This window comes from Pelobates fuscus, chromosome 5 (assembly GCF_036172605.1).
Source record: "Pelobates fuscus isolate aPelFus1 chromosome 5, aPelFus1.pri, whole genome shotgun sequence".
NCBI classification, from domain to species: Eukaryota; Metazoa; Chordata; class Amphibia; order Anura; family Pelobatidae; genus Pelobates; species Pelobates fuscus.
Window position 1 is genome coordinate 80,088,452 of NC_086321.1, and position 21,442 is coordinate 80,109,893.

General features: G+C 39.6%; 1 protein-coding gene across 1 annotated transcript in view; it reads left to right on the top strand.

The window, feature by feature from the left end:
• The first annotated feature begins 11,403 nt into the window (after positions 1–11,403).
• Positions 11,404–21,442, top strand: part of PARP8 (poly(ADP-ribose) polymerase family member 8) — a 267,441-nt gene continuing 257,402 nt past the window's right edge. The window contains exons 1-2 of the mRNA XM_063454027.1: positions 11,404–11,965; positions 12,619–12,673. Of these exons, the coding sequence (XP_063310097.1) occupies positions 11,875–11,965; positions 12,619–12,673 (146 nt within the window). The 5' untranslated portion in view covers positions 11,404–11,874. The remainder of the gene's footprint in view (positions 11,966–12,618; positions 12,674–21,442) is intronic.

Consider the following 21,442-nt stretch of genomic DNA (forward strand, 5'->3'; position numbering starts at 1 on the left):
CCTCAGAGTGTGCCACCGGACTGGCCACCCGGTATCCCTGTGGGCCAGTCCAGCCCTGCCTTTAACTATTGGCCAAATGATACACTCTTCATCTTTGACATTGATTTCCCATTTAAAGAGTTCTCAAATTGATCGAACTCTGGCACAAAAACTACAGTTCCAAAATATTCTGCCTCTCGTACCAAATAGGACATTTTATTGCCTTTTTTTCATTGAATGCACCTGCACTGAGCAGTCAAGCTTGACTACATCATCTAGTTCTGAAAAATCTGTGTATTTCAGATAAGCTCTTAACTATATGTCAGATGTACTGCTTAGTTGGCTTTATCTGGGGCTAGGGCAATTAGGTTCTCCATCATGTCCATTTTTGGTAGAAATCTAAATATCTCCTGCATTAGTAAAATAAACTTTCTTGCCTTACTGGAAAAAAAATTAGATTTAACAGTCTTTACACTTTAAATTGTTTTAATATTAAGGTATTTAATGTAGTTACATATTTAATATTGAATGTATGTTCTTTTTTTTTAATTCTTTATTTTTGAAAGTGCAGAGAAAATCACAAGTTTCATTGCTGTCAGTGGGTGTTACATTAGTTGGTAATCGGGCACGATTTGGTGACAGATTCAAGTTTCGTTGCACCTTTTTTTTTTTAAATGAATACAAGAGTAGGCATAGTCAAGTGTAACAAAGGAGGGTAACAGTACGACTATACATTTTGTTTAAAACAATTTAACTTGAGTTGAGACCTTAATAGTTTGTTGGTCGTATATTGTTACTGGAGATAACTATATGCTAGGTAAACATGTCGTGTGGCAAGCAGTTGTTTGTCAGGCCGGCCTTTCCAGCTTAAAATAGTTATGCTAGACTGATAGATCACGCTGAGAGCAGTTATATGCTAGGCAGACATATCCTGATGTACACAGTTATATGCTAAGCAGACATATCCTGATATAAACAGTTATATGCTAGGCAGACATATCCTGGTGAGAACAGTTACATGGAAAAAACAGTTATATGCTAGGCAGGCATATCATGTTAAAAGCAGTCATATGCTAGGCAGGCATATCATGTTAAAAGCAGTCATATGCTAGGCAGACCTAGTATGCTGGGGACGCTTATATGTAGGGCAGACATGTCATGCTGAAGACAGCCACATGTTAGGTTACTCTGGCAAACTAGGGGAACTGAGCCTGCCAAGGCACTGAAAAATTATGTGAATTGAGTGAGCCCCGCGACAGCCCAGCAGAGTGATTGTCAGGTTGAACTAGGACATAGATTTAAAGAAGAGTATGGTGATGGACTGTGAGTTGTTAAACACAGGCCAGACTATCTGGGAGGAGTTAGCAAGATCTGCTTTCTATGGACGCCAAGCTAAACTTAATATGAGTTGAGTAAGGGCTTATGCGGTCCAGGCCATATACAGGTTTATGGGAGACCTTTATCCAATTGGGGTGAATTGCTAAACAGTGAACCATAGCTATATGAGTATATTATGTTCAGTGTAGTCAGACTATCCTCTGCCAGGTCTGTTCAAGAGTTCTGTGGTCGGAACGATGGTTAGCCAGGGTTGTAAGAGTCAAGCGTGTGGGATAAAGCAAAACAATGATAAACTGTGAGGCAGAAAATATAAATGCGTGGCCTGAATAAAGTCTCGAACCGGGTGGAGGCAGACCTCTCAGCCCACGCCCGTGGTAAGCAGGCTGGGTGCGTGCGTGTGTACCCAGGGTATATGCTCACTGAGGGCTGATAGCGTCTCTCGGGTTGCTGAGCTTTGGGGGCTGCATCCCTCGCCTGTTTGGTCTCGGGCCTGCTTGGGGACCATTTTCGTTGAGCCCTTATCCATAGTGCTTGGGGAGTCTGGGTCCTGTCCGGGGTGTGGGCGGTGGAGGGTCCTGGTGCTTGGTTGCTGCCTGAGGGGGGCTATTCTCCGTCTGTGCTGTATGCGCTGCGGGTTGGGTACTCCTGAGGCCCCTGTTCTGTGCAAGTGGGGCTTGGGTTTGACGGTGTGCCGGGTGCGGTTTGCACCACTTTGTGGGCCTTTCATGCTTTGATCGGTGCCCCACTGGGCTCCTCTTTGAGTTGCCCTTGTCCGCCATTTTGGATGCCCATGTGTCTTGTGGTTGCTGGTTGCATGTGGCAGGCCTCGGTTGCCCGGTTGTGTCCCGCTTGCCAGGGAGGACCGGGATAACCCCCACCGGTCCATAGGGGGGGAGATAGCAGTAGTCGCTTGTCACCGCCAGTTGAGGCCGTAGCAGAGCGTCCGTCTCCCCTCGGTCCGATTACTGGTAGGCCGCAAAGCCTCAAAGTGTATTTGCCAGTGGAGGAGAGTCCTGCAAGAGGTATCCCTCGAACCGCCGACATGTCAGTAACAAGGTTTGATGTAGCCTTGCAGCCCGGTAAACAAGTGGCTTGAGTATTCGTCGAGTTTAAAGCGCTGGCCTCGGGAGCTCATGCAGCACACGTCTGTGTAGCTCAGTAGCCAGGCTCGGCGTATGTTCTTTTTTTACATTTTTGTATTCTTCAAATATAAAAAAATATAATGGTAGTAATTTTATAGTCGCTCAATAAATAGAATAAAAATAAATGAAGCTATACATATAGAGATTTCTCTAGATAGTGTTACTTGTACAGCTATTTTTATGTATCCATTGATAGTTATTTGCTTTTCTAACTATAGATATATTTTTAAAGGGACACTCCACTGCCCTAATACCATATAAATTAAAATGCTGTTTAGTAGATATACCCCAGATTGAAACTTTCATGCATTTAATGATGCATTTGTTTCATTGGAGTTATAGCTAAAAACAGCTTACAAAAACTGCAGATCTCTTGTCTGCTGCCTTTACAAGCCCTCCTCTTTTATCCCCCCCAACATTATGTGACTGTTTAATCACAGACTTCCCAATGCAGTTCGATAAGAAGTCTTTGCAAGTCAGGTGCTCTGGGCAATTACTTCATCTTGAGTTCAATGCAAATAAACTAACCAAACCAGGAAGTAACAGGACATATTTTCTACTTGAAAAGCCAGGGAGGTGTCACCAGTATTTATTAAAATGTCTATTTCTATTGAAATCTGCACTATTTCCAAAATGAAAAAATAGAACATTCTCTTCACACATAAAGCTTTGCAGCAAGCTAAAGTGCTTTAAGGGTTCTGGAGTGTCCTTTTAAAATAATATTGACATTAGATAAATTGTATACATCATCTGAACAAGGGTTACTATAACACAAGATCGTTGTAAACAGTGTGACAGTATATAGTGACTGCAATTTGATTTTTTTATATAAAAAATGCATACACTTGCCCACTCGATCCTGTCCCATCTCACCTTATCAGTTCTCTCTCCACTTGTCTCGTGCCTTCTTTAACACACATCTTCAACTGCTCTCTCTCTTCTGGCATCGTCCCTGCTGACCTTAATCATGCCACTGTAGTACCTATACTAAAAAAACCATCCCTCGACCCATCCACCCCCTCTAACTACCGTCCCATATCCCTGCTCCCTTTTTCCTCAAAGCTTCTGGAAAGACTTGTCTTTACCCGTGTGTCTCATTTCCTCAATTCCAACTCTCTCCTTGACCCCCTTCAATCTGGCTTCCGCCCTCTCCACTCTACAGAGACTGTCCTTATCAAAGTTACTAACGACCTAATCGCAGCTAAATCCAAAGGCCACTACTCCATACTAATTGTTCTTGACCTCTCAGCGGCCTTTGACACCGTTGATCATGCTCTCCTTCTTCAAACTCTTCAATCGTTTGGTCTCTGGGACTCGGTCCTCTCGTGGTTTTCCTCTTATCTCTCCCAACGCTCATTCAGTGTCTCTTTTTCTAATGATACCTCCTCCCCTCGTCCTGTCTCGGTTGGAGTCCCCCAAGGCTCTGTCCCTGGTCCCCTTCTATTTTCTCTTTATACTGCCTCTCTTGGCAAACTTATTACCTCTTTTGGATTCCGCTACCACCTGTACGCTGATGACACCCAGCTATATCTCTCCTCCCCAGACCTCTCCCCTGCCGTCCTGCAACATGTCACTGCTTGCCTTTCTTCCATCTCTGACTGGATGTCCTCCCGCTTTCTGAAACTCAATCTCTCTAAAACTGAGCTCCTTGTCTTTCCTCCTCCTAATACTGATCCTCCTCTTTCGCTCTCTCTTCAAGTTTGTGGTACCCACATCAGTCCATCCTTGCAAGCGCGCTGTCTTGGTGTCATACTTGACTCTGGTCTCACCTTTGCGCCTCACATCCAACATGTTGCCAAATCCTGTAGATTCCATCTCAAAAACATAGCCCGCATCCGCCCCTTTCTTGCACCAGATACTACCAAGGAGCTTGTCCATGCTCTAGTAATTTCCCGCATGGATTACTGTAACCCTCTCCTGATTGGTCTTCCCAAAAGCCGTACTGCACCCCTACAGTCCGTAATGAACGCTGCTGCTAGACTGATTTTCCTCTCTAGTCATTTCTCTCACACCTCACCCTTCTGCCAGTCCTTACATTGGCTTCCTGTATGCTATAGGAGTCAATTCAAGGTACTAACTCACACCTATAAAGCACTGAACAACTCTAGCCCCTCTTATATCTCCTCACAGATCCATAGGTATGTCCCTTCTCGGTCTCTCCGCTCTGCCCGTGACCACCTCCTGTCCGTTGTCTGCACCCGTGCGGCCAACTCACGCTTGCAGGACTTCTCGCAGGCGGCTCCCTTCCTATGGAATAGCCTGCCTAACGCCATCAGACTCTCCCCTAGTCTTGCATCTTTTAAGAAGTGCATTAAAACCCATCTCTTTAGGAAAGCTTATGGCCTCCAAAACTAACCCCTACCTCACATACCTGTCTCTTGCCCTCTCCTGAAGGGCAGCCCACCTTATTTGACTGCAAATTCCTGTCCTAATGTGTTTTACACCCCACCTCCTATAGAATGTAAGCTCGATTGAGCAGGGTCCTCTTCAACCTATTGTTCCCATAAGTTTATTTGTAATTGTCCTATTTATAGTTAAATCCCCTCTCATAATATTGTAAAGCGCTACGGAATTTGTTGGCGCTATATAAATGGCAATAATAATAATAATAATAATAATAATACTTATTGAGTGATTGGAGGTTTTTTTTCCATACCAGGAAACATGTGGGATGTTTTCGCAGGCATGTGATATTTAATGTAATTACATATTTTATATTTAATTTATGTTCTTCTTACCATGATTGTATTTCACAAATATAAAAAAATGAAATGATAAATAGAATACTAATTTTAAAATCTATAAGTATAGAGGCTGTTTTAGATGGTGTTACTTGTATAGCTACATTTACTGCTTAAGGGAAGGAAATGAGTGCAGGGGTGAACTTCTATTCACGTTAATGTAATGAGCTGTGATCCTGTATCTAATATTAGCTATAACAAAGGAAAATATTTTAACAGATGTTTACTCCACCTGTAGCAACAGCATACATAAAGGGATACTAGGACTGATAGATGATTGATATATGGACAGACAGAAATAGATAGATAGATAGATAGATAGATAGCACACTTGATTGCCAGGGGAGGGGGTGTGTGGAATGGTTTAGGGGTCATGGAGTGTTAGTTAGGGTTAGTGGTAGGGTTATGCCTGGGGTAGGGTTAGGGTTAGGGTTAGATTCCTGTAATTATTCCCGTAATTCTCCCTCCCTCTCTTGTTTTGCCATTTTTCAGAAATCCGAAGTCATTTGGCACTTCCGCAATTCGGTTCGGCATTTCCAAAATTTGGCACTTCAGCACTTCTGCAATTCTGTTCGGTTCGGCACTTCCAAAATTTAGCAATTCGGAAACTCATCCGAATTTACATTTGGAACTAAATTAATTTTACATTTCTAATACCCTTCATGATTACTGACCAATACAGGGACACTGGGAGTGAATCAGGTGGAAGCTATCAACTAAAAGCAGTTTTCTTTATTTTTCTTTTTTTTATAATCATTCTCTTTATAAACAATTACCATTTAAAATGTGCAATGTTACCTGATACCAGGGTCTGAACATACTTTGCATCTTTTTTTGCTGCTAATGCCTGGATGTTGTCCTTTCAAGTCTTGATTCTTGCTTTGTTTTAAAATGTGCTTATGATAGCACAGGAGTAGGCAACCTTTGGAACTGCAGAGGTTGTGGACTACGTCTCCCATAATACTCTTATAGCCATAATGGAAGCAGCTGGCAATGCATCATAGGAGATGTAGTCCACAACATCTGGAGTGTTGAAGGTTGCCTACCCCATGCTACAATATACCCAACATCAATACATAGAGACATTATTGAGATGCAGGAGTAACCCAGCTTAGATCCACTGTGTAAACTGTTGCCTGCACTTGTGCTGTGCCCACAACCTACATTTCTGCTTTATTAGATGTGATTTCATAGAACCCAGACAACAATGATACATTGAAAGCACTGTAGGTGATTTAGTCAAAAACACTTGACAGTAAATTGTGGATGGATCCTATAGATTTGCAACACTACAACAAATTGTATTAGTTATGATGCATATAGTGCCTCTTTACTTAACATAGAAACATAGAAACATAGAATGTGACGGCAGATAAGAACCATTCGGCCCATCTAGTCTGCCCAGTTTTCTAAATACTTTCATTAGTCCCTGGCATTATCTTATAGTTAGGATAGCCTTATGCCTATCCCACGCATGCTTAAACTCCTTTACTGTGTTAACCTCTACCACTTCAGCTGGAAGGCTATTCCATGCATCCACTACCCTCTCAGTAAAGTAATACTTCCTGATATTATTTTTAAACCTTTGTCCCTCTAATTTAAGACTATGTCCTCTGGTTGTGGTAGTTTTTCTTCTTTTAAATATAGTTTCCTCCTTTACTGTGTTGATTCCCTTTATGTATTTAAATGTTTCTATCATATCCCCCCTGTCTCGTCTTTCCTCCAAGCTATACATGTTAAGATCCTTTAACCTTTCCTGGTAAGTTTTATCCTGCAATCCATGAACCAGTTTAGTAGCCCTTCTTTGAACTCTCTCTAAGGTATCAATATCCTTCTGAAGATATGGTTTCCAGTACTGTGTACAGTACTCCAAGTGAGGTCTCACCAGTGTTCTGTACAATGGCATGAGCACTTCCCTCTTTCTACTGCTAATACCTCTCCCTATACAACCAAGCATATTGTTAGCATTTCCTGCTGCTCTATTACATTGTCTGCCTACCTTTAAGTCCTCAGAAATCACCCCTAAATCCCTTTCCTCAGATGTTGAGGTTAGGACTCTATCAAATATTCTGTACTCTGCCCTTGGGTTTTTACGTCCAAGATGCATTATCTTGCACTTATCCACATTAAATGTCAGTTGCCACAACTCTGACCATTTTCTAGTTTACCTAAATCATTTGCCATTTGGCTTATCCCTCCTGGAACATCAACCCTGTTACATATCTTAGTATCATACGCTAAAATGTTTGACATGAACTATTTTTCACGCAGACCAATTGACATATTAGCTTCTTAAGATTAATGCTATCTAAAGGAAAGGTTCCACCGAGATAAAAAAAAAAATAATTTTAATTGGATGAAATAAAGATTTAGGACGTTAGAGGACAATGAATCTTTTCTGGATTGCACACTTCTATAAAACCCCAATATTTCTGTGTGGGTATATGCCAAAAATAGTATAGTATGTAGATGGATAAGAGGACCATAAGACTGTTTAGACAAATTCCAGATCCGTACTATTATGTAATATTTCAATCCCAGAATTCAAAAACATAAATCAAAGGCACCAACATAAAGGAAAGGTAGTGAAATACACAATCCAAGAATCAAAGACATCACTGTGTTTCTGTTGAGTAGACATCAGCAACTAATAAACCTTAATTATATGCTGAGTAGGATGGAATGGATGGGGTCAGTAGTCAAGGGTAAAGCCAACAGTCAATCAACACTGATCAGGCAGGACAGCAAATAATGGAGGGGTTCCAAATTGACAACAATGTCTCAACTCATGGTTTAACTGTGTGCACTGCAACATTAACACGCACTGTCTTGAGAAAGAGACATCCTTTTGCTGAGGGCATTTATAATCTGCAACTGCTGTAAGCCCTCCCCTTTTTGCTAATTGCAGACATTTTCTGAGAAATATCCAATCTCATTACAAATATTGCAAAGGTAGAGAGGATATGCACACACTATCATTAAGTACTCCCAGACATGGAGGGAAATTGTTTTAATGGTATTTGCTGCACATGTGAGTTTGATTGCTATTTTAACTATTGATTGCCTATCATGCTGTGATTATTGACTGTTACCACTAATTGTGATTTTGTTAAAGGGACATTATAGTCACCCAGACCACTTCAGCTCAATTTCATACTGTTAGTTCAGTTGTTATGCAAGGATACAGTGAGTGATGTGCTTTGCAGAGCTTAGAATCTGAGTTGAGCCACATTTGGTGTGCCTCTGATTTGGCCTTAGGTTATACATCAGGGTGACATTTTGCATGTGTCTCTGTTTGTGTGTGTGTGTGTGTGTGTATGTATGTATGTATGTTTTTCTGTGTGTGTGTCTGTATGTGTGTGTGTCTGTATATATGTTCATCTATGTGTTTGTGCCTCTGTGTGTATGTGTGTGTCTGTATGTATGTATCTCTGTGTGTATGTGTGTGTGTGTATGTCTGTATGTATGTGTGTATGTGTCTGTCTGTGTGTGTTTGTATGTATGTGTATCTGTGTGTGTGTCTGTATGTATGTATCTCTGTGTGTATGTGTGTTCTTATTTGTGTATGTGTGTCTGTATGTATGTGTATGTGTGTATGTGTGTGTCAACATATGCGTGTGTGTATGTATGTGTATTTGTATGTATGTGAGTGTCTGGGTGCATCTACTTGTTTGTGAGCATGTATGTGTGTGTCTGTGTGTGTGTCTATCTGTGTGTCTGCATGTGTATCTGTTTATCTGCATGTGTGGGGGGGCGGAGACATGTAGAGTGTGGGGTAGAAGTTTGGGGGGACCTATGGGGGGTAGATGTACGAGGGGGGGAAGGGCAATTTTCGCACCGGGGCCCTATGGTTTCTAGTTACGCCTCTGTGTGGGTGGTCCGGCTCACTCCTGCCTTTGGAGGTCTAGGTGTGTCATCTGGTCTGTCATGGGTTGCCCTGTGGCTGGGAGGGTGGGCTCGTCGGGATGTGGGAAGGCTTGTGTTTCAAGAACTAGTCCTGGAGATATAGTTCGTCCACGGGTACCAAGCTAAGGCACATTTGTCAGAGCGGCCTCTCAGGTCCGCGGTAAAAGTCTCCATTCTATGGATCTCTTCGACCCTGGCGGCCCATTGCTGGAAGGTAGGTGCACCTTACAGGTGTCTGTTTTTCATAGTTTCAGGATTAGGGATTTTGCTGCTGTGAGTAGGTGGACAGTTAGGGACTTCTTTTTTGAGGCGATGGGACTAGTCATGTGGTGTAGAAGCATCGGAAGAAGTTGTAGTGGAAGGTCTGTGCCATAATCTCGTGGGTTTTAGAGTGCACCATAGACCAGTAAGGGGTGATCCCTGGGCAAGACCATGTTTTAAGAAGATGAATAAAAATGCACTCTTCGTTTGTGCTGTGTTTGTGAAGCATTGGTTTAGGAGATATTGCACAATATATTTATATCAATCCCACCCCCTCTGTTATTACATTTTAAAAACTAATACACCAATTGCTTGTGCTAAGTTTGTGCTTATTTGTGCTGCAAAAATAATTCTCTGTGCTTCTATGGTTTCTGACATATTACGCATTAGATTTTGATCAAACCCCGCCCACTTTCCACCCCATGTTATTACATTTTTAAAACAAATACACAATTTGTTCATGCAGCTTTTTGTTTTTACTGATTTGTGCTGCAAATCTGAACAGTTGTGTCACTTTGGTTTCAGTGACATTTCACTTTCGATTTGTATCAAACCTCGCCCACTTTTCACACCACGTTATTACATTTTAAAAACAAATACACAATTTGTTTGTGTTTCATTTGTGCTGATTTGTGCTGCAAACATTTGCATTTGTGCTGCTTTGGTTTTGGAGATATTGCTCATTAGATCTGCTCAAGCTCCACCCACATTTTACCCCATATTATTACATTTTAAAACAAATATATAATTTGTTTGTGCTGTGTTCGTGTGGATTTGTGCTACAGAAATTAAAGTTTGTGCCAATTTGGTTTCGGAGATATTGCATATTAGAGTTGGTCAAACCCCACCCACTCTCCACCCCATGCTATTCAAGTAAAAAATAAATTCAAAATATTGCGCATTATATTTGATCAAACCCAGCCAACTTCTAATCCCATGTTATGATTTTTGTATTTATTTTTGTTAAATACACCATTTGTTTGTGCTATCTTTATGCTGATTTGTTCTGCAAAAAGGAGCCTTTGTGGTGGTTTGGTTTAAGAGATTTTGCGCATTATGTTTGATCAATCTCCACCTTTGCACCCATGTAATTTAAAACGAGAATACAAATTTCACATTTGTTTGTGCTGATTTGTGTCTCATAAAGCAACATTTATGTAGCTTTGGCTTCTGAGATATTACATATATTTTAGGCCATTATTATTATATTTATATAGCACCAACAAATTCTGTAGCGCTGTTCAATGGGTGAAATAACAAACATGTAATTGTAACCAGACAGGTTTGACACACAGAAACAGAGGGGTTACTGGTCCTGCTCAATGAGCTTACATGCCTGAAAGCATATCAGCACTAATACAGCATAAACGATTGGTGTAGTTTATTTTTAAATGTAATACTGGGCGGGGTTTAATCAAATGTAATGCGCAATATCTCTGAAACCAAAGTGTCACAAATATAAATTTTTGGGGGCACACATCAGCACAAACGCAACTCAAATAAATGGTGAATTTATTTTTAAAATGCAATAACTGAAGTGGAATGCGGGTGGAGTTTGTTAAAAAAAAAAAAAGTCATGCGCCATATCCGCCAAAACCAAAGTGGCTCAAACGTTAATTTTTACGTTACAAATCAGCACAAACGCAGCTCACACTAATGGTGTATTTATTTTTAAAATGCAATTACAGCAGGTGGAAAGTGGGCGGGATTTGAGAAAAAAAATCTAAAAGCTCAATATCTCCGAAACCAAAATGGTACAAATGTTCATTTTTGCAACACAAACCAACACGAACGAATGGTGCATTTCAATTCACATTTAAAAAAAAACCATAAGGTGCCAACTTCACCAAGCTGGTTACACTGTATCAGCAGGCAGCTTCCTGCTGTACTCTGTGGCTGTATGAGCACACACTGCATATTATTCCCACACATATGTCTCTCGGCTTGTCCCACATTGTGGGTGTGACAGAGTGAGAGGCTGCCTGTGGGTATGTGTGTTTCTGACTGTGTGTGCTGGGCTCCAGTGTCTGCGGCTGTATATATATATATATATATCCATTAGCTGCAGTTTGTGTTCCCCTCCTCTTCCTCTCTCTCTCTGTGTCTCTGCCTGATGCTGCCTCTCTACCTCTCCTTCCGTGTCTGCTGCTGTTTCTGTATCTCTCTCTCGCCCTCTTACTGTGAGCTGGTGATTATTGTCATTTTTCACCCTCGCTCACTCTCTCTCTCTCTCTCTCTCTCTCTCTCTCTATTGCTCAGCTACTGACAAGCGGTTGCCTGCGGGGGAGGTTTTCATCAGCTCAGTCTATTGTCAAGGAAGGAAATTGCAAATATAAGGACAGCAGCAGTCAAGAGACCAGCACCAACGTCTTCTTGGACCAACAGCAACGTCTTGGCGGAACCTCAGCTGGTCAGACTGAAAGAGGAAACAAATCTGTTTTATAATTTCATTAAATATTGAAACTGGGGGGGGGAGGAATAAGGCTGCTTTCCCAGGGATTTATTTCATGGGGATGTGTTCAAGGCAAGAGAGGATTCAGAAGGATATTGACATTGTAATTCAAAAGTGCAAGGCGGAAAAGGACTGCCTATTTTCAGGTGAGTTAACCCCAAGCTGGCTGGATGACATCAGACTGTACTATGGGTGGCTGGCCATGACTGATCCTCTGATCCAGCTCTCTGTGTACTCACTTACTCAGTCACTGTGATAATGATCCACAGCACCCCCATCACCCCCCCCCCCCAATCTATCACATTTGCTGGGTTTAAATGGGGCTGCAAAACATCGAGCTGTTTATTTTGGTACTTCTGCATACCGTGCACCCACCTAAAATGGTTACACTGTGGTTTAGCAATAAAAATAACAAATAATCAACCCTATTGCTGATTTCGGAGAAAATTGCATTTGCTTATCCATTGCAGGGATGTTATATATTATGTGATGTGTTTGGAGGGGAGTGGGGGCTGCTAGCTGTGTTTGCTGTGTATTTCCCTTTTTTTTGGTGTGGTTGCAATATTTAACAAGGCTGCTGATGTACGGTGCTGTTGCATTTACTGACAGATGAAATTCCACCGTTGCCATAGTATCCTGCCTTGCACTTGTTGAAACAGGGGTTTCCTGCATCTTGAGTGTCCATAACCTGCTTGCATCATCAATTGTCAGATTGGAGGGTGGAGGGGGTTAGGGGGGCACAAGGGTCTGGTAACCTAGTCATACTTTTACCTTTTTCATTTTTTTTCTTTTTCCTTAGATTTCAGATACACGGACTCCACATTTACATTTACCTTCCTGGGTGGCTCTAAAAGGTAATTCCCATGAAATGAGTTGCTTCATGTATTGCTTTTGGTCTTGGTTGCCATGACACCCACTTCTCAGGTTGCATTGAGAAAGCTCTATCAATACAGATATGTTAAGCTAATTATACGTAACCACTCCAGCAACATGCAAAACGAAAGGTCAAGAAGGAGGATTAAACTGTGTCCATGAATTTGTGCTGATTTGTTGTTAGTGATTGTTTCTTTGACCTAGCCGGGCTTCAGAGAAGGGCTTGCAGATTTTAGTCTAGGGGAGGGGGGAGCGAGTAAAATAATGTGCTCCATTATTAAATAAACATGTTACTTCCAATGTTAAAATTGTATAGGCTGTATGGCACCCGGGCCATTGTTTTATCAAGCTCTGCGATTAGGCGTAATAAAAGAATTATAATCTGTCTGGCTGAACTTTGTAGGAAATGTAAACCACAAACCTATTCAGTGCAGGCTTGATATTTTCTATGGACTCAGTTAATGATCCCGGGCAGCACTGGAAATATGTGCAGTGCATTGGCAAGTATTTTCCTTATGGATTACAATTCCCATGACGCCTAGCCAGCCTAAATGATGACTGACCATCATGCAAGCCGAAACCCACACATATGCAGTGCTAAGTTTGCTTTTATTTTACGTTTTATTTTTCACAATGCACACTTAGCTAAAGGCTATTTGAAATGCAGTCCACAAACTTGTGCAATGCCAAATAAGACTTTTTTTTTTTAATCCTTAGGTGTTTGTGGACTACATTTCCAATAATGCTCAGCTAGGATCACTTCATCACTGGTGGTCCAGCATGTGGAATTAGTGATGTGTAACTGTTTCAGTCAAATCCAGCTCTCCGTGGTTGCTCCAGACCCAGCTACTTAATGAAATAAAGTGCCCAACAGCCCATGATGATGTCTTAGCCCAGCGGCAACACACTGGTTCATTTAGGAGACACTGGGCTTGATGGAGCCAAACAAGGATCAGCTCACAGGGCCCACCCTAGGCAGGTTACCGGTTGTTGCCCAGCATTCGTTATTCACATAGCGATGATGAAAAGGTCCAATCAAATGTATGTTGCCAGAGTCTCTGTCTAACTCTAAGGGTCCCTACAAGACTGATAAACATGCACCTTAAGGTTAATATTGCTCTTAATGGAGGCAGGGCTCTTGCAAGGATTTTTTCTGGAATTGACTGACTGTTTTTTTTTTGTTTGTTTGTTTTTTTGTTTTTTAAGGCCTCAATTTAATATTTTTGGATACACCTTTGAAATAAATATTTGGAGAGATATTTTAACATAGTAATATGTTTCTGTTTTTGATATATAAATAAATATATATATATATTTATATATATTTATATATATATTTATATATCATTTTAATATGATATACTTTTGATATTTTAATATTATAATTAAATGTTTTTTATAAGTTTAGGAAAGGAAACAGACCATAGAGAGACTTTAGAAACAGAGACAGACTGAGAAGACAGACCACAATCTTCTCAAATGGATACACAGTTTCATTTTAGGAGTGTGAGTGGGGTTGCGGCCAGGGGCGGGGATATTCTGACCTACTGGTAACAATTTATACAACTAAAATGTAACTACAAACAAAAACAATGCATCTTATTCACACAGACTGATTTCTAAACACATTTATTGTAGTTTAACCCCTTAAGGACCAAACTTCTGGAATAAAAGGGAATCATGACATGTCACACATGCCATGTGTCCTTAAGGGGTTAAAGACATATTACTGGGAATATTATTGCTGTGTGCTACACCCGGACACACCAACAATATAGAGCTCCTAGACAAGAGGGACATTAGTATAAAAAGAGGAACAGAGGGATTTGGGACCAAAATAGGGACTGTCCCTCCTAAATAGGGACACTTGGGAGGTATAAGACCATAAAGCTCAGAAAAAGAGACAGACTGTGTATACATTGAGAAGACAAAGCAGGCATGGCTGCAGCTTAGGGAAGTACCACTAGGACAGCATAAGAAGAAGAAAAAAATAAAAACAGAGTTTTACCATTGGTTAAAGAGATCATGTAATCAATGCAGGGATACAGTACATACACTCTGATAATGTAAACAATGCAGTTTGTGTGATATGGTAATATTCATTTTTGTAAAGCAGAATGTTCCTGGTGGCTTTCAGTTGGCGTTGCCAGATGCTATTAATGCTTCTCATAGAAAAGCATTGGGTTTGTTGCTTTTTTTATGAGAAGCAACCGATTGACTGAGCCCAGCAGTTTCTGCGTATGTGTGCTAGGTCCCCGATGAGGGTTCGCTAATGACTTTTTAGGGTTTTATTGTTTAATGAATTTTTCACCTCTTAACATAAATTTTAGAAAGGCATAACAATAGTACAGAAAATAATTCTAGCTTCAATCCAATGTACCTTTAGTAGCTAATGATAGTTTATTTTAAAAATGGCTTTACTGGCACAATAGTAATTTAAAACATTGATGTTCAGTAATGATTTTGTAATGACACTATTTTATTAGGAGCATAGTGTTATTAAAGTGCCATTAACATGAATGTGATGAAAATAATGCAGCTAAGATAGGGATAGGACTGGTGGTTTATGAGCTCTTTCCTAAGCCTTTTTTTCATGTTTGGGGAAGCATTTAGAAGGATATTGGGTTGTTGTCTATTGTTAGAAGGTTTCTAGGGATAGAGAGAGATTTAGGGATTGGCGTGCTTAGGATTAGGAGGTCAAGGTACTACTGGCTGTGACTCCCATAATTCTGAGACAGGTGACACGTATGTCATATTTTAAACTTCTATTCTAAACGTTGATTCTTGTATTTTAGCCAGGCTTTTCTGATGAGTTTTTATGGGTATATGTATATTTTATTTCAGTGTTAACAAGCTTGTTTGTTACAGGATTAACCTTTGCACCATTTTGTGATGTTTAAAAATATTTTTAAGACAAGCTGGACCTACCAAAATGCTTCCAAGTAATGTAGCGATCATTGATCACAACTAAAAACATTTTATTAACCAGGTACTAGTAGAGAGGAAAAAGCAGATTTCCAAGGCATGTACCCATATAATTAAGTATTTCTTAAATACATGCCCACTATATTGTCATTTTGTATCAAATATCATTGGCTTCCAAAGATAAAACAGTACAGACCTGCCCTATAAAAAGTAAACAAATGGATTTCACTAAAAAGGGAGTAGTGGTGAGTTGACAGATGTTATAGGAAAAGTCAAATTAATTAAAAATCCTCCTTGTTTTACAATGTGATTGGCAATTCATGACACAATCACTGTTTTAGTGAATAATCTCCCTTAGACTGTTACAAAATGACGTTTATATGGAGCTGTTAAGTGATGATTACACCAGGCACGTATTGTTCTGTTAAATGTGAAGTTATTGTCAATCAACATAATTTGGTCATTACAATATTTTTTTGCTTTCATATATAAACGCAAATAGGCATTCATAAATGTGTAAATAGTTAGTCTTCCATGTAAGTTTACATTTTTTATTTTTTATTTTTTTTCTGCTTCTTCTACCCGATATGACAAATGTTTGGAAAATGTTGATATGTTTTAAAGAGAAACCAATGGAAAACATGCAATTGTATTGAATTTAAATTTAAATTGCAGATGGAGAGTAAAATGCCCTGACAATGTTTTTAATTCAGTTTTCAGTTAACGGTAGTTTGATGTTTTGTGAATCGCCCCAAATGTAGTGAACTAGATATTGCAGAAAATGCAAAATAAATAAATAAATAAAATAAAGGAGAAATATCACAAATGTCCAACCAGAAGACTTCTTAGAAGTACATCATCCTGGCACAAAGAGTGCACTTTCTAAGGATAAATATCTAATAGGTGTGGAAAAATAACACAATAGCAAGATTGTAAACACATTTGACCAGGTCTTTTTCCTGTCTGCCATAATTTGACTACCCATTTTAGAATATTGAAGAATATTCCAGCATTTATAAATATATATATATATATATATATATATATATATATATATAATTTATAACGAAAATTGTTAAAGCTGATGAGTAAAATTAGTAGTGGTTGTGTGAATACAGATTGGATAGTAATGATGGTGGGATTTACTGATAGGTTTGAGAGTGTTGAGAAGGATTGATAATATTGATATACATGCATTATTTGAAACGTGTTATTAGATATTGATTATTTTGGGTTAGAGGATGGGATATTTAAAAGACGGAAGGATTGACTGGATCTTTAGTATTGTGACAGTAAAATTAGTGGGGTGTGGGTTATGGGGCATTTATTAAGATTGGAGTGGGTTAAGTATCTGGATATGTCAAAAGAAATACAGCTAGGGTCAGTATGAGATTTGAAGAATGCAATGGTTCTTTCAGGGAAGTGCTCAAGTGTGTGTTACACTTGTAAGCCCATTTGTAGCCATTTCATTACTAATCATACCTGAATATCCTGTGGGCAGTGGTTTAGCTCTTAGACCAGATTACATGTGAGAAAGTGGCCTGTATAATTTTATTTTTCTAAAACATGAACCCATTTAACATCTTTGTTTCATGTTTTGCCTTGCATGAAAGTACTGTAACAAAACATTGCTGAACAATTACTAATGTAGCCTAGAGCCATACTAAATTACATGTATTTGGCAACGTTAGAATATTGCATAATGTATTTTTTGACACTGATTTTTTGCCTTACTGTGAAAAGTAAACTGACTATGGACTTTAAAAATGAGCAGAATAGAAAACGGTCTAACTATTGCTCTGTGCAGCCTACGTGTATGTTATATCTTGTGTGGAATGTGTTCATGTATGTTGAAAAACTCTGCAGATGTATTCACTTACAGATGGGTTTACTGGATACAAGAAAAATAATACATTTACTTGAACAGCTAATTGCTTCACAGAGGGTGATGCTGGGTGGAAGTAACAAGTTACAGCCGTAAACAATGAAACATTTTCTGTTTGCATCCAGAACCAAAAGGGCAAAGCTATGGACATCTCACTCTGCCTCCATCCCATGTACAGGAGGCAGAAGGAAGTAATCAAATGGGTATTGTGAATAATTTGTTCTATCTGGTATAGCTGCAGAAATGCCAGGTAGTAAGCAGCTGTTTTCATAATATTTGCACAATGCCACAAAAGAGAGGGTATCGAGCCCTAGTAAATCTACCCTTGATTATTGTTTGTTTGCTGAGGTGAATTCCTAAACATCTAAAAAAAACTTAAATGTCACCTTGGTTGAACTTCAAGATAAATTGCTATTATCTTAAAGCAGTTTACTAGCTAATCTTGGGATTTCACAACAAGATTTGCCACCTAATGGATACAAACAATGCCTTATTGAACAGACACTATCTCTATATTTGTGGCTTAACATATGCATCTGAGATGTTTATTTCCAGTCAATTATATTTCACCTACCAGAAGGTAATGCATTCAAATTGTGTTTACAGTAATTGACTTTACATCACAGTGATTTTATAGCAGTAGGTGTGCTGGAAGCTGTGCTATCTGCGTTACAGGGGGTTATGGTACCTGCTCCACAGAGAACTCAAAATTTCTCTGACGGTGTAATCTGCTTACAGTAGTATGTAAAATACGTGAAACATTTTTTTATTTTTTTTTTCTTCATGCAGTTAATATAACCATATATTTTAACGCATGGCTGAACGGGCAAAATCCTGTACATTAATAATTTACATTTTACTTGCATCTAGATTAAACATTGATGAAATGCAAACCTCTGACTGGAAAGACCATAATGCAGGCCAACTCAGCTATTTTAAACATAGATCCATAATAATGAAACTAAAGGGATACTCCAGGCTGGCTTCAACACATTGTGTTTTTTTATTTTATTTTTTTGTTCTTATTTTAATGCATTATAAAAATATTACATTTAAATATATGGAGAAGAAAACCAATACAATAAAAATAACAAAGATTATCACATGTACATGTTTCTCACAACTTACTGCAAAACCCTAGGCTGTGTAGCTTCTGCTGCGAGCTTTAAACAAACCAGGAAGGGACTCAGACAATCATGTTCAGCCCACTTTATGTAGAACTGATCTTATCCTGGAAGCATAACTTTATGGATATAGCAATAGTTTCTAGGGACTGTACTTGAATTGTCAGCTTTCTGAGCAGGGGTGTAACTCGGAATCACAGGGCCCCAGTGAAAGAATCAAAGAAGGGCCCCCCTTACACTCTCACTGATATACATACGCTGTCAGTGAGTGTGTGTGGCAGTAAGTATATGTCAAGAAAATTGGAAGTATATGTCAGACTCACAGTCATTAGCACAAATACTGTTTAAGCAACACACAAGTTCACTGACAGACACACACTGTCACACACTCACTGACACACACTCAGTGACAGACAGACACACTCTCAGATACACATACACTGAAATACACACACTGACAGACACATAGATCCACTGACACACACTCACTGACAGACAGACACACTCTCAGATACACACATACATCCACTGACACACACTCACTGACAGACACACACTGACAGGCACACACTAACTGATTTCACACACAAGTTCTTGACACACACATGCTCTCTCACTGATTTGGCATACTCACACATACACATTCTCTCACACACTCAAAAATACATTTTATTTATAGTGGGTATTTTTTAACCCCAGCCAGCCTCCCTACCATTAGGAGAGTTGGTGTCGGTCCTCCTCTTCGTGGGGTCCACTGGGTCTTCCTCTCCCTTAGGTCCTTTGTCAGCTTTAATCTTATTGATCTTCCTAACTGCTCCCTCCTGCGCTGATTAGTGTAGGCGCTGGATAGACATTATATCCTGGCTCCCGGCATAACCGCAGTGCATGCAAGTGAGCAGTGAGCAAGATCAAGAAGATGACAGCAGCCTCGCTGCCCGCAGAGTATTTAGGCAGAGTAGTCACCTGCCATTCAGGTAAGCAGGAGCCTATTCTGTCTTAGCGAGCAGCTGTCACCTACTGGGGGGGCCCTAAGGTGGAAATTAGGCCAGCTCCAGGGCCTCCCTGATAAGCGGAACACAGGGAGCCTGGCTGCATCTCCAGCCCAGACAGAAGATGCATCAGCAGGGGTCTACAGGGCAGCCTGGCCCGCTGGAATGACGTGCCCAGTCACAGTTGCGTCCCCTGCCAGCATGGTATTTCCACCACTGTTTCTGAGAAAGAAACTTTACAGTAAAACAGCTACAGCTCCAAGAAACCTCATCCATTAGATTATTTGCATCAGTATTGTTTGGAGTAAACAAGGAAACTCTACAAGAGTTGCATTAAAAAGAGTATCAAAAATGGTTGGTTTATGTGGCAAAACTATTTATTTAGAAAACAATTAAACTATATTGGTTAAAAAATACCCAACATGCCTAGATGTAGCCTAATCAAAACATTACACCTAAAGTGCATGGTTTCTGCTGAAATTATTATTAGTTTTGTTCAGTGTTTTTTTAATTCAATGCTTACTAGTAAATAATATTTACACAAATGAATTACAGAGTTAGATTAAACAACATATGCTGGTACCGGTTGGTTTTGGTATGTTACAAACCACACAAACAAATAAAAGAGACAAGAAATGTAATTTACTGCTATGATACTAAACATTGCCCAGTTTAATCATGCAGCCTAAAATCTTTACATCAAATGTATGTATGCCTCACAACTGTCCTGACTTTTTAAAAAAAAAATTGTAATTTTTATAAATAGGAGATTTCACTAGCCCCATTAAATATCTGAGCATCAGAGTCACATATACTCATTGTAAAAAAATAGGTTAAATGTGGTTTGTAATTTCTAGCATGCCTTCATCAAGGATATCTATTGCCTAAGCTGACAGTCTCTTGGTATGCAAGTCCAAAGCTATGGTCCATTGGGAGGCATTCTAGAGAAATGCAGTCATGTGTCAAATAGTAAAGGATTGTAGAGTGGTACTGTCTAAAGCAGGCCTGTCCAACCTGCCGTCCCCCAGATGTTGCGGAACTACAACTCCCATGATTATTTAAATGAAACAGATAGCCAGGGAATCAAGGGAGTTGTAGTTCAGCAACATTTGGGGGGGGGGGGGGGGGGGGCGCAGGTTGGACAGCCCTGGTCTAAAAAGTAGTCTAAAAGTCTGAAGATGATATCAAAAATATAATTGTTTTGAGATATGAACACATTTTAAACAGGAATTTGTAAATGTTAGAATGTTTCTTTTGTGTTTGGGTATATACATGTATGAGTATGGCTTATGCACGGTGGGGGTTACGAAAATAATGTATTTGACTTTTTCCAAAAGGAGAAAAAAAGGTGGACTGTGCTGTCTGAGTTTCTTTGTTGAAATGCAAGGTAATGTGATGGAAAGGAGTAAAGAATGATTGGAATTGAGGACCAACCACTCTCTTAACTTCCACCAGGCTTGACATATTGGAGTATAGTAAGGGGTTTCAATTCTCTGTAGTAGAGAATGTAGTGATTGGTGCAGCAAAGCTAATCACAAATTCTTGATCTAGTGTGGGGCTTGTATATGTCTTATGTATCCAGTCTGTGACATATCCACATAATACTGCTCTAGTGTATTCTATGATACTCATAGGTTGCTGATGTTTGAAGAGAGATGCGGTGACCAAATAAAGGACTGAATTTGTTTATTTGGGGCTTTTAAATGAAGGCTTTTTGGGGAAGTAAAATCATATTAATATAACACAGTTTCCTAAATACAAAATCAGGAGACTCTTACATTCCGAAAATTTTGGTTTCTGACAGAAAGAGGGTGATATTTTCTTGCG